Below are 21,489 nucleotides of genomic sequence, written 5' to 3'. Positions count from 1 at the left end.
TGCACAAATGCGCTCTTACACTTTCATGCAGCATCCTATTTGCATCTCTTGCGGAAAAAGCCCACTGTGGGTTAGTCTGTCTCCCTGCGAGAGGACTGCAAACAACAAAAGGCACCCCCCCTGCAGTTGTAGAGATCTAATATTGGCACCCGAAGCAGCTGGCGGGCTGTCTCCTGTAATTTTAGCGCACACTGATGCGGAGGAAAGATTTAATGGGCATTGGTCGGCGTACCCTCTTCTGAGGGCGTAAAGGAGACAGAGCAGAGCGAGCAGAGAGGGAGGGGAGAGGACAGTGAGGAGAGAGGGAGAGAGAAAGGCAGCGTGTGAGCGCTGCTGTGGCTCAGAAACAAAGTCAGGGAACTATCTGGAGCAGCATGACTCTTCTAACACTTGGATTGTATTTGCCACTGTGGTTCTGTTATGGCCTGGCTCAGTCCTCTGTTCTGGACAGCTTTGTTTCATTCCCAGCAGGTAAGAAACCTCTAATCCTCAGCCTGTATGTGTGTGTCTGTTTGTAGGTGTGTGTATATTGTACTGTACATACAGTATTATGCATGCACAGGCATTCGGGTAGCTGAGCTGTAAAAAGCACAGGATTTAGTTTGAGCTCAATATGTTAGTGAAATACACTTGTTTTTATTTTCTTGTCGCCCATGAGGTAGACTGGAAATGCCTCTATAAATAGCGAGACCAGCTCCAGTTCTTCAGTGAGAGGCACAGGCACTTCATATCTGTGTCCAGCTTTAGGAACTCTGCTGGACGGGTGTCATGATTTGATAGTTTGCACCTGTTTCCCTGTCACTTCCACAGCCCCTGCATGTTCTAACTTCTGTGCTTTGTCCAGGTTGTACTGTATTTATGGGATATTTGTTGTGTCATATGTATCTCACATAGTTGTCCGTGAATGTCCATGTGTCATGAGTCAAGTGAGTGTGCCTCTGCTGATTTTGATGAGGAAATCAGAATAGACATTGATTTGTACTGTTTGACATCTGACGTTGCCGCCTGTGTGACTGACTGCTTGCACACCTTGCACAGCTCTCAGATCCCAGGAGCAGCAGAAGAGATTCAACCCATGCTGTTTACTGAGTCCACCTCCACCCCCACTGTTTCCTCCACCCCCTTCACTTTGGCGCCGCCACACTCATGTGAGTCAAAGTCACGTGACTTTCTATTGTGGAATATCTGACCATTAACATGTCCTTGGGTGGAATCCAGGTTGCCCCACTCTTACTGTCTTTTGACCCCTGAACTAGGCTGTTAAAAGTACTCAGATAGTGCAACGTGTTTGCGGGAAGATTAGCAAATCCTTTGCTGTGAGTTATGAAATTTTATGACAAGGATATGGTGAAATTGAGACATAAAGTTCTTTGACAAACTTTGTTAATACAGTAAAATTTCCATTGACCAAGAGTTATTCGGTTGACGCTCATCTGCCTAGTTAGCATTTGTCAAAGCTGTAAGATAAATGCTGTTTCTTATTTGTATGTTTTGTTTTCCAGAATGAAGGTATTTCAAATAATGGTGCTGAGTCTGAGCTGGGCAATGAGCACAGAGGTTCTGCCTGTGTCCGAGGCCCCCCTGGGCCTGCTGGTCCACCTGGACCTCAGGTAGGATCCAGACTCTTCATAAACAACATCAACTTTGCAACTTTGCATAGATTTAAGGTGTTAAGATTTAGTATTCCAGCAACATATTACCCCTCATCTCCTCTCCAACTTGAGAGTTCCTGTAGAGCAGGGTATGGGGATTTCTCTGGCCCATGCAACACAGCAGCCCATTAACGCTTTACATTTAGCTGAGACACAAATAGCCTTTTTCCACTGCCTGCCAGTGCACCACACATCATTCTCAGAAACTCTCCGAAGAGCTGTCTGCCTGGAAAGGAATACTGTGTCGCGTAAATTCCAGGGATTACCAACACAAGCATGTGTTTGTATACTCTGGTGATGACTGATATAAAGACATTTTGGTTCAGTAGGTATTTGTAAACCTAACCACTGTTAGCCCAGTGTTTCATCAGTCAAAAGCAGATTTACCAAATGATTGTTAAAGCTTCTGCTGTGTTTGCCTGTCTCAGGCTGTTACAGCACCAGCTGGCCTGCAGCAGCATTTCAGTATATCAAAAGAGACCCACAAGGCACTTTTTAAATCAATAGTGGCCACTCAGCCTTTAGCTAATTGAAACTGCAGCTGTGGGCCTCCAGAAGCAGACATGACTTTGTGGTGGGATATTGTGGACAATAAAACTAATTTAGATGGCTATCTCTGGGATTTATGAGCATATGCTGTGTATTTATCGATTTTTTTATCCTCATCAGGGTCCACCTGGATTACCTGGCATAGGGGGGCCTAAGGGAGAAAAGGCAAGTAGTTTACTTCACCATGTTCCAGTCTTATCTTATTTATTTTGGTCATGATACATTTCACAAGCTAGATATTATTTTATAAGCTAAAATTGAATTGACCTGTTGCACATGACTGAAAGATGCTTGCTGGGAGAGTATTAAATGACCGCTGTCCGTGTTCCCTCCTCCACATCCTGTTGTCAGGGAGAAATTGGAAGACCTGGGCAAAAGGTGAGAGTCTCCATTAATCACTCCATATTCTCCGCTAAGTGGATTTACTCAAAAATGAGATACAGTGCCTCCGCCTGCTTGCTAGCTGTAACTCAGAGGACTGCCTGCGCCTGGCTGTGTGCATCAAGAAATTGTGAGCGGGTGCAACCTTGACAGGAGACAGAACAGACACATTGACAGGATGCGAGGGATACAGAGCTGCTGAGACAGGCTGTTTTCGTTAGCAGAGGGAGTCAACATGCTGTTGGTCTCTTCTCACAGAGGGGGAACATATTGCCTCCCTATCGACCCCTCAAAGACATCCAGCATCATGCCTCCCTGTCAGACGGCCCTCCCTCTCGATCAGAAAGGGAGGATGAGCGCACGCAGCTTTATTGAAAGCACAGGGGTTGATCAGGGCAGGCAGAAGAGAAGTGACCTCCTCAATGATCAGTCACTGTGGCTGAGCAGTAAAAGCAGCCCAGTGGGAGAGCTTCACTGGCTGGTGGCCTGACCGAGCAGCTTTGCAGCACTGCGGTGCAATTTAGCTTAGTGCTTCAGCCAGGTCATAAATCATTTTATTTCCCACAAGCACGGACTCTTGTTCTATATACAGCCCATCATTTAATTAAAGAGAGCAATGTGACAGGGCTCGTTAAAGTCATTTTCCCCCTACATGTGCAGCGGTGTCTGATAAATACTATAGCAAGCAGGCTGTCAGGCAAGCATAAGTGACCCTGATTTCATAAACAACTTCTAACAGGCTCTTCAGCCGTGGCAGCAGTTGTTTCATTAGCCTTTTCTAAGGTATGTCTGTGTCAGATCGTCTGTTAAAATTGATTTCTTCTGTTAGGGTCGGACAGGTCCTCCTGGACTTCCTGGGAAGCAGGGACCAGCTGGATGGCCAGGACCAAGTGGGCCCAAAGTGAGTAAGTCAGTCCTCATAATGTAGATGATATAATATATGACATGACTTGAGACCAGTAAGTGCCAATATAAGGTGGTGTAGATGAGTGCAGTTTTGATTTGGGTACTGATTTGTACAAACTTAAATACTGTTACTGTTATGTAACATGCAACCTTTCCTATATACATGCTTGATTGAAATTGTGCAAAAGAAACTAGTCTCCACTCATCATGTTTTCCTTTGGGGTGAGGTAATATTTGGGACTCGTGTTAACAAAAATGAAGCCAATCCACATTTTTCTGATGTTTTCTCTTTGTCAGGGTGAGAAAGGTGATGCAGGGCTGATGGGTTTACCTGGAGCCAGAGGACCAATTGGGCCAAGGGTAGGATCTACATACGAGCTACACAGATGACAGGTGTATGATCTCCTCTTTCACATTATTTTGTTTCATCTTGGGTATTTTGTGTTTTTGTATCTTTGCTCTAGGGTTTACCTGGGTATAAAGGTGAAAAGGTAAGTGGCCGTTTTTATTAAATATCATTAAATAAATACACATTGAATTTTATTGAACTAATTCACTTTTTCATTTAAAGTGTATATTGTGTAACTCACTGTGTTCTCCTCCATCAGGGCTCTCGAGGTGATCGTGGTGAGAGTGGAGTGAAAGGCGACAAGGTGGGCAGAACATATTAGTGGTGTCACTGCAAATGTTAAAGCAGTATCCGTGTATGTATGCACTGTACACTGTGCAAACTCCGTTATGATACTATCATTTACTGTTCTGTATCCACAGGGTGCAATGGGTTTCCCAGGAATGCTTGGACAGAAAGTGAGCAACACACTCAAGAGAGCAGGAGATGTGAAGTTCATTTGTTGCGCAGAATTACACCTTTAACTCAGTGCTGGGTTGATGTTCATTTTTTCACTCAGGGCGAAATGGGTCCAAAAGGAGAACCTGGAATCTCAGGAAACAGAGGACCCACTGGCCGACCAGGGAAGAGAGGCAAGCAGGTGAGATGTTTGTATGCTGTTATTGTGCGGTGGGTCACTTTGAGCACAGAAAGATTTTTTTGCTAGCATGTAGGTTATATTTTTTAGAGAAAAAATATAGCAAGGATGCAAGTAAACTTTACCTTTTGATCTCTGAAACATTCTGTAATAAGTAATGTTTTAAATTGCACCATCTGGTGTATTGTTTTGATTGTGTTTCAGGGAGTGAAAGGGGACACAGGCAGTTCTGGTCCTATGGGACCTGCAGGACCACAGGGACCTCAAGGCCACCCTGGTCCTCCTGGTTCACCTGCCACGGGTGAGAACTTGTATCTTTCCTATTTTCCAACAGAGCAGAAATCCTCCAAAGAAAAACCCTGAGGATACTGGAGGGATGTTTCGTTAGCACATGAACTTGTATCCGTTTTGAAGGGATTGGTTTGCATGTGGCCCTGCACTTCCACCGTTCTCTGAGAGTGTGTGAAAAGCTGTGCTTCCAATGAGAGGAGACGAAAACATCCCTATCAGCAAAAGGAAGCACACTCTAGACCAGTGTAAGAGGTAATACCGGTAGTCTTATTTAGCACCAGGGAAATCTAATCTCCTGAGGTGAAACAAGATGCTCTCGTCATGACATCATGTGGCTAAAATTGGTCCGCAGGTGGCGAGGCCTCCCTACAGTTTTACAAATATTATGTCACTACATAATTAAAGTGACATTTGTTATCTTGATCAGGTTTCTGCAAGAATGAATTTGATTGTGTTTGCCTCTTGATAGATGAGCTAATAGTACATGTACTTTCACGCACTATTTTCATGACTTATGGTGTTTACATCAGCTACTGTACTGCCTGTACTCTCAACAACACCTCCCCTTTAGCTCACTGAGCCTGCAGCATTCTCTTACTTGGCAGTGAACGTGTAGCCTGTAGTTGCCTTCTGGAGCCTTTGTACACAGTAATGACTTTTTCTCTCTGCGCATGTTTAGGTCTTTACATGGTTGGAACAAAGGGTGCACGTGGTCCACCAGGGCCTCCTGGAAAGTGTAGCTGCAGTTCCCTCAGCAGCTCTCCATTTGATGATTATTCTTCCAGAGGAAACTATCCTAAAGTTCCAGCGGTGAGAATGAATAGTCTTATTACAGTCAAATGTAAAAAAAAAAAAAAAAAAAAAAGTTATGTACAGTATTTTGAGGTGTTTGTAATTCAGTTACGGGGCTTCTACATTCAAGAATGTACAGGATCAGTTGACACATCTCTGAAAATTTTTAAAGAAAATTTTCTGTGTGTATTTAAAATGTATGATATTATGCAACTAGATCTTATTTTGACTTGTAAATTTTTAGAAACCCAGAGGTTCTTCAGTTTTAATAACTTCTGAGTTAATTATTTAATGATAAAAAATATTGAAAGATAAAAGTACGCCTAGTGGGGAGATGGATATTGCTTTGAGACTCATACTGCCGGCTGGGATATTAATTTTTGATGCTTAATATCTCCAAATTGCATTCCGATGGGACTTAAAATTCAAAATGCACTAAATATTGAAAATGTGACAGTAAATTTTCTCACTTTAACTTTCATTCAGATATTTGTTGTAAGCAATGAGGAAGAACTGGAGCGCCTTCACACTGACAATGCTCTTGCATTCCGCAAAGACCAGAGATCTCTCTATTTCAAAGACATTGATGGCTGGCTACCCATTCAGGTATCACAGCACACACCAACATCTCATTTTATCTTGATATTTTTTATGTATTTTTAAAAAATTTTTGTTCATGGTGATTTTGCAGTAATTTTTCCCTTCTTTTCTAAGTTTTTTAAACTCTGTAAAAGACTTTTCCATTCCAGCTGACGCCGTTCCAGTCCATGGAAAATGCACCTGATGATGAAGGATACTGCGGCGACGGGATAGTGCAGATTTCCAACGGGGAGGAGTGTGATGACAGAAACAGAGTCGTCACTGACAGCTGCGTCAGTAAGTCATGTGTCTATGTCAGGTGATAGCTCCTTAGTTGTACTTTACTGTGCACATATAACGTGACCCCTCCACCCCTCCTGTCTCCCCTTACCACAGAGTGTAAACACGCCTACTGTGGAGACGGATATCGCTATGAGGGGGCAGAGGAGTGTGATGGAAAAGACTTTGGATACCAGACATGCAATTCATATCTTCCTGGGTGAGCGCAGTTTACAACTATTTGTGGACAAAACATTTTGTTGCATTAAAAGACAAGCGTTTTGTTGATGTGTAAAACTGACCTGAGGGTGTTTCTCCTCTTATTTGCAGGTCATATGGTCACCTCAAGTGCACACCACACTGTGTTATTGACTCCACAAACTGCAAGTACTTCACTTGAGGAGGAGGCTGGACAGTGCAGCGGGATCCTCTGTGTGTTGTTTCTCTTGACAAATAACAGGAATATTTTCATGCAAAAAAAAAAAAGAACAATAATGCACCAAGCAAGAGACTCTGAAGGAAGAGGAAGCCATTGATTCTACAAAGAAAGAAAAACCAAAACATACATATATATAACTCCTCTGTATTGCTGCTGAGATGCCACGTAGCTCCCCGGAGTTATGGAGTCGGTCAGGGGAGGCGAAAGCCTTTACCCACACATAGAAAATGCACAGGACAACTGCAATCTGTCTTAACAAGCAGGACTTAAGACTGGCCTCCTCTCCATGCCTGACTGGACCGGAATCAGCCTCTAGATGCAACAGTTGTGTGACAGCCATGCAGAGACTTAATTAAGTGCCAGTGAGAGATGTTGCAGAGGAGCAGTAACCGGGCCTGAGTCATATTAATCTTGACCCAGTTACTGTTGAGAAAAAGAGGCAGTAGGACATCCAGAGCCATGGCCCCTAGTATTCTACTGCAGTGTGAGTGACAGTGCACAGTATTTGCATGAGGCTGGGATTACTAAGACCATGACAGTAACTGTCACTATCCAAGCATGTAACCTATACGTTTATTTATTATTGCCACACCAAGGTTCGTATTGTATACTAATGTCACACCACCGATTTCACACAGGCAAAACCAGGCAGTTAGTAAGATCAATATGTATGGTTAGAGATGGTACAGTGAATATAGTGCATCAATTGTGCACTTGTAATATTTCAGTGAGTCTGTTATGCCAGGAGGCTGCACTGACAAGTCTCCCAGCTCCTGGGAACCTTCAGAGGCTGACTGGACATTATTACTTGGTGATAGTACTGTAGTTGACAGGGACATCCAGAGTCTGGACAAGGTTTCATAAGTTCACAAACTTCTCAGGAACCAATAGGTAATGTAGCTCCACACAGCACCTTTCACAGGCATCCTCCACTATTCTCTTTGTAAATCCAAAGACAGTGACTGTACACTGAGGCACACAGATAACTCAAACAAGACCTTTTAACGGATCGACAGTGCGCAGTCCTGTAGGTACGATGGAGTTCCTTCCCTGTGCTCCAATGAGAAATGAAATATACTGTATGTGAAGGCTTGAAACTGTTATGTTCTTAATTTTCTCACTGCACAGGAAAGGCTGGAATGGTCTATAGCTGCTAAAGGGGGAGGAATCTCAATTCCAGTCTGTTCTATGGTCATTACTGTATTTACTCTAATACCTCTTTATCCAGTCTTTCTGTCTTACAGTATATACAGCAACAGAGAAACTCAACAGTAAACTTAACAGTGTAGATGTAGTCTGCTGTGTGCTGGGCACTGATGGTGAAAATGACTTTGCCGATATAAGCTGACATTTTCCATAAGCTACTGTATGAGTCGCGGTGCCAAGGGAGACCTTTTCTCAGCCATACTTAGATGTAGTCAGGTGTTACAAAGTGATTCATCTGTAAAAGCAATCGAAAGATAAAGACTGTTACTATATTGTGTCCGCATGCTTGTGATACCGTGCTAATGATAGTCCACTTTGTCAAACATTGTTTTGTTAATCAATGCATTCATCAGCATAGCAGGTGTCTTAAGAAATGTCAGTCTTGCTCTGGCCAGAGTGTAGCTAAGTACTGTATGTATGACACACCTTATATGTTAGTGATGAACTGTGCCATGCACAAAGCTGAACTAGCGTTTGGAAACTCTGTTGAATGTTGTGCCTGTGACCTGTGCTGCTGTGCTGTATCCTGTACCGTGTATGCACAACAGTGTTGATACATAACATGCATGTGGTAACGTACTGTAAGGCTTTATGAAATATATTATTCACTGTGACTGGGTTAGTGAAAGTTCATTTTGTGTTATTATTCTGATATGATTTCTACAGGACTTGTGGACAGTTTTCGAAAGACCTGAAAATAAAAAGAATTTAAATCAATCGCTCGGTCTTACACATGCATCTTTACATTCTGGTCAGGGGTTTGTCAGCAGCTTTGCTTCGCTTCTGCTGTGCGCAAGTGGTGACAGTGATTGGGAGCTGTGCAAAAAGCCAGCAGACAGTGATAGAGATGCTATTGACGTTCCCTCAGAGAAGAGCTCTCACTGTAAAAAAAAAAAAGAAAAAAAAAAAAGCTGATATCCATCAAGTGGAAAAAAGATGCTGTCAGCAGCTCCTTGCAAAGTGCTGCGTTAGACTAAATAGTAAACAGACCAGTGAACTCTTGCTGTGCTCTCAGACATAACAATAGGTTTTCAGCTTTTCATTCTGTCTCGATGAAGCCCCTCAGAGCTGAGTCTGTGCCTGGAGATGAGGCACAGCGATACAGCTTTGGGGACGGGCAGCCATCCAGGGTTGCAGCAGAGATGTTTGAGGCTCAATATGACCATATAACCCTATTAGCATGCCGTATTTCTTTTCTAAATCACATCAGGACAATTTGTCTTCTGAGATGTCTGAGTAAAAGCTTACCTTGGTGTATTTATCCCATCACATGCATTCCCCCTAACCAGGCCAATCAGATTTGTACCACAGATGTCTCAGTACAGCATTAAATGTCACTGGAGATGCAGTGGGCAACCTGCTTCGTAATGAAAAGACCTTCTGTGCACACAGAAGAATCCCCCCCGAGTGAAGTTTTCTGTTTTGTGGAGTTCAAACCTCAAACAGTTCTCTTATAGGAACAAATTAATAAGCTGTAGCATCAACATTTTATGATTGATTTCCCCACTCTCAAAGACATTGTTTGCAAAGTTAAAGCTCAGAGGCATTAAGTTGATGAGGTGAAATCAAACACTTCTTCCAACAAAGAGGTTATTTTCGTGCAGGTTGGCTGGTGTAGCATTACAGCTGTGGCACAAGGGGTTGATGCAAAGGAGGCCACAGGAACAGGAAGCAGGCAGGGGCCCAGCTGTTGGCCAAAGCCAAGTGAAAATCCCTGACCTATAGCAGGAATTACTGGCATGCAGGGTGCTGTGGTCCTGGCAGAGGACACACTACCGCTGCACATGCAAAACATTAATTGTGCACAAACAGCAAAGGTGTTTTAAAGCTCAGTGTCAGTGTACACCAATTCAGATGACTCTGAGTGAGTGATAGAACAGGGCCTGATGAATGGAAATATGATTATTCTAACTCTGGGCTCCTGTCTGATAGAGAATATAAGACATCATATTTGACTGCAACAGGATTGGACACACACTAAGACATCTGAATTATTTATTAAGTAAAAATCAAATAACATCTTATATACATTCATAGAAAAAACAAAAGAAATGCTTATAATATTACAATAGCATATTTTCAGGATTAACATTGGAACAGGAAATTGGCCCATTGCACCTGTGTGCATCTGTGCAGTTTTTTTTGAATAAAGTTATAAAATACTATGTGGCATGTCTCAGTAAAAAAAAAGCCCTATGAGGATGTTCCTGCTTTGTTCAAATGGCTCAGTGAATCTACGGCCACACTTGAAACTGGCCAGGTGGTGTCTTACCACTCTTTTTTTTTTTATTATTGTTGAACTGACATCATGAAGTATTAAAGTACAGCTGGTAAGAACACTCAAACACATGTAGAACAGTGCATGGAAGAGATGGAAAAAAACAAAATCTGAAATCTGTAGAGATGCAGACTTGCTGAAGGTTACTGTTATGTTATGATTATCAATTTCGTTCAAGGCCTTGGCCTGTGTTCGGTTTCCATTGGCATCTGGCATTTAATACATAAAACCATGCAACCAATAAACATGCTCTATCAATAGAAATGTCCATACATTCACACAAAAGCCAGACTAAAATGATCCCCATGACATTAATGTGAATTTTATAACTTAAGACATAATAAATAGTCATTGTGAAAATGCAAAGGTTTGTGCAGAGAATGTCCACATAAATATTCAGCAGTTATCAGTACTTTAACAGATACACTGTATTATTTCATTCTTGTGTGTTGTGGCACTGTAGGCAGCGGAGGCTGATGCCATTAATGTGACAGTTCCTTTTTGGTCCCATGGAAAGTCTCTAACATGTCAGCGATGTAAAATAAATTCAAACACTGTCAAACTGCAGGATTTAGATTAAAAATTTGGGGAAAATAAACAAAAATAATATTGATCATAATTTCCACTAAATGTCAACAGTCAGTGCAAATAAACTGTTTGCCTAGTATACTAAAAGTTAGCCCAGTATGTTTTTCCAACACATACTCAAGGCATATATTAGGCATTGTGAAAATCTAACATTGCTTCTGTCAAAATAGTGCTTTGTGTTGGTTGCAAGAATCACCTTGTTTCGTGAATCAGAGGAAACAGGGAAATCCTGATTAAAATTTCTTTGCATTCTGATCAGTTCAAGGAGAATCACAAATGATCCTCCAGGGAACCACCTTGTGGTTATGTACCTTCAAACATGTACAGTACATAAAAAGCCACAATACAGCGACAAATGTGCACCAGAAACAAATGTCACCATGAATAATTATTGTTTGGATTCTGCATAACAGGGTTTAATACCCCTATACTGTCAATGGTCTTTTGAATAAGACCTGGAATCTACATTTCATCACACCATAATGTCTTATTGTTAATGCTTCCTTTGCTCCTCCTGGGCTCCCACAGACATTAACTTCTCTGCAAACCTAGACAATCTATGGTCTTAGAGTTTAAGAACCACTGGAAACACCTCACACTGGAACGGGACATGCCCACATTATTTTGTACACAAGATACACTTGGCATCTGGCACCTTCCTTCAGCAGTTAGACACTACTCTGCCCCTGCTGTCAGGTTCTGTCCTTCCTTGAACTCTAATCGTGTCTCTGTTTCAAGTTTCACACCACCTCATCAGACTCCAGGTTGTATTCTTCATATAGAGCATCCAGGATGGCCAGCTGCTTCTCCATGGCAGGCAGGTACACGCCCAGGTCTCTGTGCATGCCGCTGCTGAAGCCGCTCTTCAGCTCGTCGCCCTCTCTGGACACTAAGGCAGCAGTGAAACTTTGATAAGATGGGGCAGCTCTCAGGGCCAACTGGGGGAAAGTCAAAAACTGACATTAAAGTCACACTCCAAGCAGGGATGGACATCAGAGATGAAAAATAAACAGTAAAAGCAACAAACAGTGGCGTAAGTGAGAAAAAAAAAAACCTACAGCAAACACTCCTCGCACAACCCATCCATGGTACTGTCGAAGGGTCTTTCCATAGGCGTTATCTGTGTGAAAGAAGAACTAGACAGTGAAGAAACTTGACAGTGAATTAGATTTCATTAGCTGTCATGTGTTTGCGTATGTTCGACTTGGCTCACTCAGCGCTCCGTGGATGTCTTGCTCTCCTGCGTTGACCTCTGACAGAAACTCTTTGAGGAACTTCAGGCCTCGTCTGAGCCACAGCAGAGCCTCGGTGGCTGAGTTGCGCACCTTGGCGACATCTGTCTGGACTTCATGCAGCACGATGGACTGTAGTGTGGGGAAGCTGTCGGAATCTGACATCAGCTTCTGGTGAATTTTCTAGAGGGTTACGAGACAGGGTGATATAGTGACACAAGTATGAAAGAGATCTTCCAGTTCTGCCATCATTGTTGTTCATTCTGATTTTGAACAGCTGATGAAAAAAAACTAAAAAAAACATTTCTGAAACATTAAAATTTGTTTTTTATGTCCTGCGTGTGAACAGAGCAAGAGTAACAGGATTAATAAGCAATGAGTCCAATTTGGAAGATAAACCAGAAGGGGCCTTACAGTCATCTCCCTCTTGACCTATTGTATGGTACATCATCAATAACTTAAATTGATGCAGTTTTTTGTCACAATATTTACAGAATGACCTCATAACTATTCATTGATCATTAAATATATTAATTATCAAAAACATGCACACTCACCTTGATATTTCCAACAAAATCCATTTTAACTGGTGCAAAGACTGTGGACCCGAGTTTGTCTGAGAAGAGAGAATCTATCATCATTTCTTTGTTACTTCTGGAGTACAGATCCTCAATTTTGTGTCCTATTTTGAAAGAGTATATGGTGTTGTGACTGTTAACAGTCATAGAAGATTTCACAAACTTTGTTTTGCCCACAGTACGTGCAGATGTAAGTACAGAACATTAAGTCTTATGTAATGTTATGACTAACTCAGCCTTTTAACAGAGCCTCACTCTCTGTATATTCACAACCTGTGCTGATGTTGATGCACACGAAACTTGGGCTAATATAACACAAGACATCTTACATGTGTGAAAAGTGAACACTTGTACAAGTTTATCTGCATATCACCCATACCAACAGATACTTCTTGATGACCGGCAATGCTACTACAGCTTTAAAAAGTGATGATGGACACACGGGCTGGCCCCTTGTGTGTCCACTGTCACTTCTTTTGTCAACCGCATGACAAGCCTGCCTAACATTAGCAAAGAGTGAAACACAAGCATTTTTCAAGTCCCGCACTTCTTTATATTGATACTGTGACTGTGATGTCCACACACACAAAGACTGACATATTGATTGTTGAACAAAAAAGAATAACTAAGACTACTGAAAGACATACAGTACAGGTGCAGAAGGAAATAATGAAGGCAAGACAGAAAAAGATGAAGATGAACCCAAGACACAGAGCTGCCGCCTCAGTAATTACAGACAGTGTGAATGACAGAGCATGCACAAATGACAGGAAAAATAGGAGAAGTGGTTTTAGTTTTCCTTATAAAGATTATAAATGGTAACCACAAATATAAAATGTAAAATCATGAGAAAGAGGAAGCGTTGCAGATTGAGATGTGGAGAAACTGAAAGTGACCGGCCTACCTAATACAGGCACTATTGCATAGCATGAGTCCAAAAACTCTTGTGTAGGGATACCATTGTCGTCGTCCAGTCTTATATCACTAAATCTAAAAAAAAGTAGAACAGATTCAAACAAGAGAATATATTAGAGGTACGTATGCCATTTCAATTTTTATTTGATCAAATCAAACAGAAAAAGAAAAGGGTACAAAATGTCAAAACCAAGCCAGAGAAATGATTCACACAGTGTCATGCAGTTCTATGCCTGACAATACCTGAGACTACTCTGCTAGCTTGTCTACAACTTCACAGAGTTGTTTTTTGTTAATGTCTGAACCTGCCCCAACCCCAAAATGCATATACTGTAGTTAGTCAATACTGGATGAATGAGACAATTATTTCCTTCATTATAATGATAGTGTTTACCTCAAAGCTTAATATTACAGAAATGATAATTCACACTAGTAAAAAGAAAGTAAAATGTTTGAAATACAGAGTGAAATGTTAACAAAAAACCTTTACAAACCCAAACATCAGAAGAGGGCCTCGCTGTGTCATGTGATCAAGAGAGAACACACTAATATAAAACACTTATCATGACATCTTAAAAAACGTACATTAAAACCTGCTGCTATTAATTTATTCTGTGCAACACTGTTATACAATTAATATATTTCCACAAACTGTGCAGTTCAGTCAAACGGTGAAGCACAAGTGCAGCTGTCCCAGAGACAAAGATACTACATATAGCTTAAACTGGTTCATCTTAATACTGTAATAGTGAAATATCGCAGATGATCATACAGTAACTTCATACAGTAACGTATGTGTCCTAAAGGATGTGACCTTCCTGAGTAGCATTTTCATACCTGTGACTCATTGTGCTGAAGAAAGTTTCCACCTGCTCTGTGTCTTCGGGCTCTGTTGAATCTCTGGAAGTCTCGCCTTGGTCTGTGACAGTCTCCTGTTGGTGCGGCGGCTGGACGGCGCCCACTCCCTTGTTGTTGTCGTCGTGCTGTTGACTTTGGTCCACTTTTTGCTTCTGCTCTTGTTTTGTCTCCTTTTGATCATCAGCTTCATTTTCCTCATCCCCCTCTGGTGGTTGGTCGTAGTGTTCGGTCTCAGAGGAACTCTGGGTAGTGTGTAGAGTAGGAGCCACTCGCTCCTCGTGGACTAAGCTGTTGCCATCGCTTGCTTCAATGTCTGTGCGATACAGCAGACAAACAAACACATATAAAGTATATGTAATCAGACTAAGGGCTGAAAACTAACACATATACCGAATACGGTCCCAGTCAAGACATCGACCACAGCAAATCCCAGTTTTCATCAGACTGCGCGGGTCAAATTGTGAAAGCAGCACTTGGGTAACTTTCAGTACCAGCACATACACTTATTCTCTTTACCCAGTGGCAGGGTACACTGAGACAAACCTCTCACTCATCCTTCATTCTTATGTTTTAGCACAATTATGTGGAAACTTCAAGAGCAGCTCCACCCCAGATTTTCTATGGAGTACAGGTATTCCTGCACTGACCTCTATAGGTTGAAAGTTTCAAGCATGGAAAAAAACATCACAGTCGAGAGTGGTAAGGTGTGACTGGTTTCAGTTTTGACAAAGCCCAACTGTGATTTAGCAATGACGTTGTGAAATGCAGAGCAAGCAGCAACTGCAAGAAGGCAGCACCCAGAGATTTTCAGCCTGGGTGTAGTTTAGAAGTGCAATGTTTTTCCCCACCTTCTCTTTGTTTTGGTTTGGGGTTTCGCCCCATACAGAAGAGATTAAGAGCTTAACTTAATTAAAATCCAACCAAAAATGCCACATCTCCTTAAAGTCTTAAAGTTTGTTTTTTTTCTAATTAATGACTTACTATCAAACATTTTTCCAAAATAATCTGACAACATTTTCTAACATTCTTGTATTTTTGCAACAATAATGAGTGGCACTGTTGTCTGTGCTAAACCACAGTATGGAATATTTCTAATGTAGCATAATTTGAACCCTGTATAAAAAGAAGTGTGTTTTACGTAATGTATAACTTCTAAAAAGTTACATTTAGTTGACTAAACAAGTATCCATATATGTCATTAAATTAAAATGCTAATATTTGATTAAGGAAATCACTACAGGACACCCTACCAATACACTTAAAAAAAACTGTGTGTGTGTGTGTGTGTGTGATTATTTTGAGATCTAAATAACATATTTTTGTATTTACAGTGAGACAGTATATGTATTAAAGATAACCCAGAAAAAAAGCGGCAGTAGCTTCCCATGTGTAAAGGCTTTGTTACCGCTAAGGGAAATCCAATAATGTGACTGGGCATCCATTGCTGTCTACTCACTAAAAGGCAATAATCTATCCACATCAGTTCAGATGATGTACACACAACAAACAGGTCCCCTTAGTGGTGTGTGGTCTTTCCTTTGTGGAATGCAGTAATGGTTTGCAGCTCAGGGAACTCTGCAGCATGTAAAGTAAGTGGCCTGGACACATGATTTACCTGATGGGGAAGGATGATGCTCTGGTCTGTCTGGTTCTTCTGGTCCCTCTGCTCCAGAGTCCAGGCTCTGGTTGTCATGTGTGATTGCTTCTCCTGTGGTTTCAGCCAAATCTCTCCACCTGGAATGAATATGAGTAGACCATGTTAAGTTTTGGCTTTGTCTTTGGGCACATCTATTAATTAGTAATAGTGCCTGGTGCCACAGAGATGAAACATAAATTAATAGTACATTAATATCACAATATATCATCTGCCAACAGAAAACATTCGAGAGTGTATTTAATTTGCACCTCACTTTACTGAGGCACAAATTTGAGAATCTATGTGACAGTTGATGCTAGATTGAAAAGCAGCGAATGCAACATAATTACATAATAACATGGAAAAAAAAGCAACCTACTTTTCTCCAAGGTTCTGATTTAAATGATTGACAGGTTTAACCTGCTGGGGGGAAAAAAACACTTTAGGAAATGACACAGGTATTTATTTTTGGGAACAGTCCAAGACAGGTTATACTAGATTGCTTGTATAGCAGGTGTGGTGAGAAAAATGTACCTTCTGGGGTTTGATGGCTGCTACTGGAGGAGATCCTGGTGGACTCTGTGATGCCATATCCGAACTAAAAGTACGATTTGCTATCTGCATGCATTCCTCTAGAGTCTTTAGGAAAGTAGTGCATGTCGACTTCACCATGTTGCCAGTGTCTATGCCTGTCTGAAAAGAACACACAAACAAACACATTAGCTAACACTGTCGCTTATCCTAACACTGCTGCAAATGCCCTGACAGGTGAGTTTGGTGTTTGGTAATACTAAGCTCACAAATTCTGCTAATATCTATTTTAATGAAAATGTATTTGTGGTAACATTTGCTGCCTATCTGATATATTAGTAGCATAAGCACACAGCAAACGGATGTCTTGTTGTTTGCAAATGGGCTACACTATACTTAAGTTTCATACCAACAGCAGTTTCTCTTATTTCATCTGCTCAGCCAAACCGTCGCCTTACCTCCACTGTGTCTCCTAGCTCATCATTCTCCTTGATCTTGTTTACTTGTTGGAGAAGAAGGTCACAGTACAATCTCAGTTCTGACATCTTCGTTTTTAGTGCTTCTGTGTTCTCCTGGAGCTCTGTAATAGAAACAGCATATGAGCCAATATTTGAGAAAACATTTACAATACTTACAATACAGTAACTCTTAGCTGTACAAGTGCTAACAGTGTTATGTCAGGTTTGGCTGTTCTGCCATCCAAATACCTTTTTCTCTCTTTGTTCGGTTGTCTGTGAGGCAAGCTTTGGCTGTTCCCAATGCCACCAGCCATTTCTGCCTTTCTGCTGCATTGATGGCTCTGAGGTAAAAATACTGCTCTCCAGGTATGGTCAGGTCAACTCGAGTAGAGTCAGAGGAATTAACTAAAATACAGCAACGCGCAAGATGACAGGACAGGTTTGTCAGCAATGCATCCAATAGGCACTAGATGTTACAAAGACACACATGCACAATGAGTACTCACAATGCACAGTACAAAGTGAGTAATACCGACCTTGAATTTCACAAACTGAAATTTTAATGCTGCCCTTGCAACCTTTCCAGGCATCCTCTTGAGAGTCATAGTATGACAAAGTTCCTCCATCAAGCACAAACCAACGAGGCTGCCAACCTGAAAAAATGCATTTCAATTTTTTTTTTTTTTAGATCGTTGCTGTAACGTCGCCTTTTTAATGAGTATGTTGTTTAAGTTTCCCATATTGGAAACCACTTCGCAAAATGAGAATTATCTAGCCTCATAAACTTGTGAAGAGTTAACCCATACGCCGTGCTAGCAACAACTAATCAGTTGTTAAGTCAGATTATGATGACAGATGGTAGAACTGCCTAAATTAGCTAGCGCTTCCTGCTAAGACTCACGGTTGACTCCTCATTCATTAATCAGCTAGCAATCTTACTTATGTAAGGACAGAGACAGACTAGTTGATTCAGAGAGTTGCATAAGCTCCGACAGTTGAAAGCTGACGGTAGCTAACGCCAGCTTCCACCAACTCAAGTACGCTATGACGTTGTCATGCTAGCTAGCTAACGAGCTATATAACCGAAAACACACAAAGATCGTGTCACTAACTTACCGCTAATGTAATTGGTCCACTTATACAGCATTCCCTCCATTGTTTAGTTATGTATTTTCGCCGTTCATTACTTGTTTATCATAACAAGATATGATGCACAGCTGATTGCACCGACTCCATCGGGGCCCTGTGTGGTTTGCGGAGTTACGTCCTCAGCTTTACATTTCAGCTACGTAGATAAAACTGCGTAAACTTTTTCCTGAATGGAGCTCTTAGCGACCAGGAGAGGAGCTAACGACGTTCCGCCCACTTACGTCAGAGGGATATCTATATTATGGGTGTGGAATGTGGTGATTGACACTTACAAGAACCAATTAAAGTGGATAATACAGACATGGGTGGGGCTTCTGAATTAATGTATTCAATCGCAGCGGGAGGAGGGCCAATAGCGAAGCAGTGTCTGCGTTTCTCGCTGAAGTTGGCTGCCACGTATTTAGCATTCCTGCCATGTATTTATTTTAGGTGCGGTATTTATTGAACGGGTTCTATTAGCGTTTTTTTTTTAAACTTGTGAGTAAGTGAGCTATCAAAATGATTCTTTTTCCTATTTTCTCGATATTTTCCTCGTTGTTTGTGTTTGTCACTGGGGGAAAACTGCCCGAGCCAGAGGTGAAAATTGAAGTTATGCATAAACCCTTCATGTGTTACCGCAAGTCAAAATATGGAGACATGCTTCTCGTTCATTACGAGGGATTCTTGGAGAGTAATGGCACCATGTTTCATTCCAGGTAACCTCTATCTCTATCACTGAGACCTGAGCATTAACCAGTGACCTCACCCTACAGTTAGGTGGCAACCACTGTGCATCTCTGTGACATCGGTTCTTTGTACCCTGGACTTTTCTTTCTCAAAGAAAACTTTGATGGATCTTTGTGACTCTTTGCAGCCGCAAACTGGGGGATAAAAATCCAGTATGGTTCACTCTTGGTCTCCGAGAGGTGCTTAAGGGTTGGGATAAGGGTCTACAGAACATGTGCACAGGAGAGCGCAGGAAGCTGACCATCCCTCCATCTCTGGCGTATGGCAAGGAAGGAAAAGGTACAGCAACACAGACTACATTTATTCTAAAAGCTGTGGTAGAAAGTTTACTGTATATCGCATGGCATTTCCTCTCACCTCTGTGTTCCTCTGTGCTTGTTTTTTTTACATGAATGTTTTTTTTTTTTTGTTTGTTTGTTTACAGGCAAGATCCCACCAAGCAGTACTCTAATTTTTGACATTGAGCTCATGGAGATTCGAAATGGTCCGAGGTCACATGAGTCTTTCCGAGAGATGGATCTCAATGATGACTGGAAGCTCTCCAGAAAGGAGGTGCGAAATTCCTTTAAACAGCTTCTGTTTCTGTGCTAAGATTGCAGATATGTTTAATTGCTTTTGTTGAATGTCATTGTTATTCTGTATGCATTGCAGGTGAAAGAGTACCTAAAGAAGGAATTTGAGAAACATGGATACTCACCAAATGACACACACCATGAAGTGATGGTGGATGACATCTTCAAAAATGAGGATGAAGATAAAGATGGTTTTATATCTGCAAGGGAATTCACCTACCAACATGATGAGCTCTAAAGGACTGATTTGAACAACTTTTAAAAACTTGTGCTTGTTTCATGAATTTCCTCCAAAATGTCACATGAATTAAGAAATTGTGAATTAGTTACTGGGCTGTTTTACATGGACCTCTTTCAAAGGCTTTTTTATACACTGTCGAACAGTATTGTCTTATTTGTGGTTGAACTTGAATACATCTGCTCAATTTTTTGGTCATTTTATGTAGAATTATATCCATAATATATTTGTTTCCATTGCACATGCACTGATAATGTCACTCCAGATCTATTAAGGCTACAGTTTTGGATTTTCATAATATTGCTGTCATGAAATAATTTTTTAAAATAAACAGAACCTAGTTATCTCTTATCATGTGCTGGAAAATGAATGTGTGTGCTCTCAGCAGTGGGGTGATGTTTTTTTCTGTGCATGTCGGCCTTAGTCACTAGAGGGCACTCTTGTCCTTCACTTTTGTATGAAATGTATAATTCTTTAACCTTTAGCTACATTAAACCACCACTGGCCCTCTGCTCTAAGTTTATAGGCACCATACTGTTTATGGCAGACCAAATGAGAGGACAGACACATATAATGTTGCTTTTTATGGAGAGTAAATCATGAGGAAGTTACAAGTAGCACAGTAGGCTTGTATAAATAAAGGTTTGGTCAGTTGCAATGATGGATATATCAAAATATGCTAAATATCAAAATTCTGAATAAGCAGTCCTAATGGAATCATATTTAATTTCCTCTCTCCATATTTTACAGTTAATTAAAAAATGTAGTGAGCCTTCAGCAACAATCACATATCGTCAGTGATATTCAAAATATACATTTTGCCATGAAGAATCTCAGCAATGCCACGTGAAACAGTTTCCAGATTCAAAACTGTCTTGTTGAAGCCTGAGTAGGAAACAAAGTTTTTGAGTCGATATTAAAGTTGTTTGGGAACTATCTCTAAAAGACGATGGAAAAACCCTTGTCTGACATCACTGAGTGACCTTAGTCATAATCATAGTTTCATCGAATCACACTCAAACATCATGTGAGTCCACCAAGTCAGCCTTCTGTTTGCTTCCCATTAGAAATGAGGAGTAACTTGCAGAAGGGACTACTGGTTACTTAATTGTTTCCCAGGACTGTTGGTTAAAAAAAAGTGCTAGGATTACTGCAACAGACATAAAACTACTGCAAAGTATCTATAATGTTGGCAATCAGAGGTTATACATGTCACATCCTCTACAAGCTATGGAAGAGGCTATTGCTCAGTGGTCTATCAGCTACTCTGCAGCAGGGAGCCCAGTGCCTCACAGATCAAGGTCTTTGAGATGTGCTTTAGCTGTCATGCTGTTCTCACTCTTTTCTTTAAACCAAATTGCAGCTTTGTAAGATTTTGGTTCAGTGAATCTTGACAGCAAATGTAAACCTCCCACATTAAACTGACACACACACACACACATGTGTACACACACACACAATATAGAAGAGGCTGCAATCCCCCTACGGCTACCAACGATTATTTTTTAGCATCACATATTTAAAGTATTAAAGTATTGAACATCGCAAGACAGTGGTTCCATTACACACAGGTGCATGAAAATCACACCATGACAACAGAGTAATACTGTAGCATACTGCTGGTGTGCATTTTAGTTTTTGCTTGTTATTTTAGTAACTACCTAAAACTA

General features: G+C 41.2%; 3 protein-coding genes across 5 annotated transcripts; 2 read left to right on the top strand and 1 right to left on the bottom strand.

The window, feature by feature from the left end:
• Positions 1–250: 250 nt before the first annotated feature.
• colq (collagen-like tail subunit (single strand of homotrimer) of asymmetric acetylcholinesterase) lies at positions 251–8,777 on the top strand. 2 transcript variants are annotated; one of them, XM_071470334.1, is made up of 17 exons: positions 251–471; positions 1,039–1,148; positions 1,503–1,610; positions 2,322–2,366; positions 2,553–2,579; positions 3,412–3,483; positions 3,786–3,848; positions 3,953–3,979; positions 4,097–4,141; positions 4,260–4,295; positions 4,397–4,477; positions 4,679–4,775; positions 5,445–5,575; positions 6,044–6,163; positions 6,307–6,433; positions 6,533–6,635; positions 6,746–8,777. In XM_071470334.1, the coding sequence occupies exons 1-17, from the start codon at positions 375–377 to the stop codon at positions 6,813–6,815; spliced, it is 1,359 nt and encodes a 452-aa protein (XP_071326435.1). In that variant the 5' UTR covers positions 251–374; the 3' UTR covers positions 6,816–8,777. The 2 variants fall into 2 exon arrangements, with proteins under 2 accessions (XP_071326435.1, XP_071326434.1); XM_071470333.1 differs by having other exon boundaries at positions 253–471; positions 6,292–6,433.
• Positions 8,778–10,038: 1,261 nt separating this feature from the next.
• Positions 10,039–18,421, bottom strand: plekha8 (pleckstrin homology domain containing, family A (phosphoinositide binding specific) member 8). Of its 2 annotated transcripts, none has more exons than XM_071469796.1 (13): positions 18,251–18,421; positions 17,671–17,787; positions 17,384–17,539; positions 17,135–17,256; positions 16,680–16,838; positions 16,525–16,565; positions 16,125–16,243; positions 14,489–14,822; positions 13,641–13,726; positions 12,716–12,774; positions 12,140–12,341; positions 11,985–12,046; positions 10,039–11,864 (listed from the first exon to the last, which is right to left on the bottom strand). In XM_071469796.1, exons 1-13 carry the CDS (start codon positions 18,288–18,290, stop codon positions 11,667–11,669), a joined length of 1,695 nt encoding a protein of 564 aa, XP_071325897.1. In that variant the 5' UTR covers positions 18,291–18,421; the 3' UTR covers positions 10,039–11,666. The 2 variants fall into 2 exon arrangements, with proteins under 2 accessions (XP_071325897.1, XP_071325896.1); XM_071469795.1 differs by having other exon boundaries at positions 11,527–11,864; positions 16,525–16,568.
• A 208-nt stretch (positions 18,422–18,629) lies between these two features.
• fkbp14 (FKBP prolyl isomerase 14) lies at positions 18,630–20,676 on the top strand. Its single transcript, XM_071470500.1, has 4 exons — positions 18,630–18,978; positions 19,137–19,288; positions 19,434–19,561; positions 19,661–20,676. Exons 1-4 carry the CDS (start codon positions 18,782–18,784, stop codon positions 19,817–19,819), a joined length of 636 nt encoding a protein of 211 aa, XP_071326601.1. The 5' UTR covers positions 18,630–18,781; the 3' UTR covers positions 19,820–20,676.
• The last annotated feature ends 813 nt before the right edge of the window (positions 20,677–21,489 follow it).

The sequence above is a fragment of the Trachinotus anak genome, unplaced genomic scaffold, assembly GCF_046630095.1.
Source record: "Trachinotus anak isolate AG129_WGS33_773 ecotype Australia unplaced genomic scaffold, CSIRO_AGI_Tana_v1 ptg000032l, whole genome shotgun sequence".
Taxonomy (NCBI): domain Eukaryota; kingdom Metazoa; phylum Chordata; class Actinopteri; order Carangiformes; family Carangidae; genus Trachinotus; species Trachinotus anak.
This window is presented reverse-complemented; position numbering and strand designations above follow the sequence as displayed.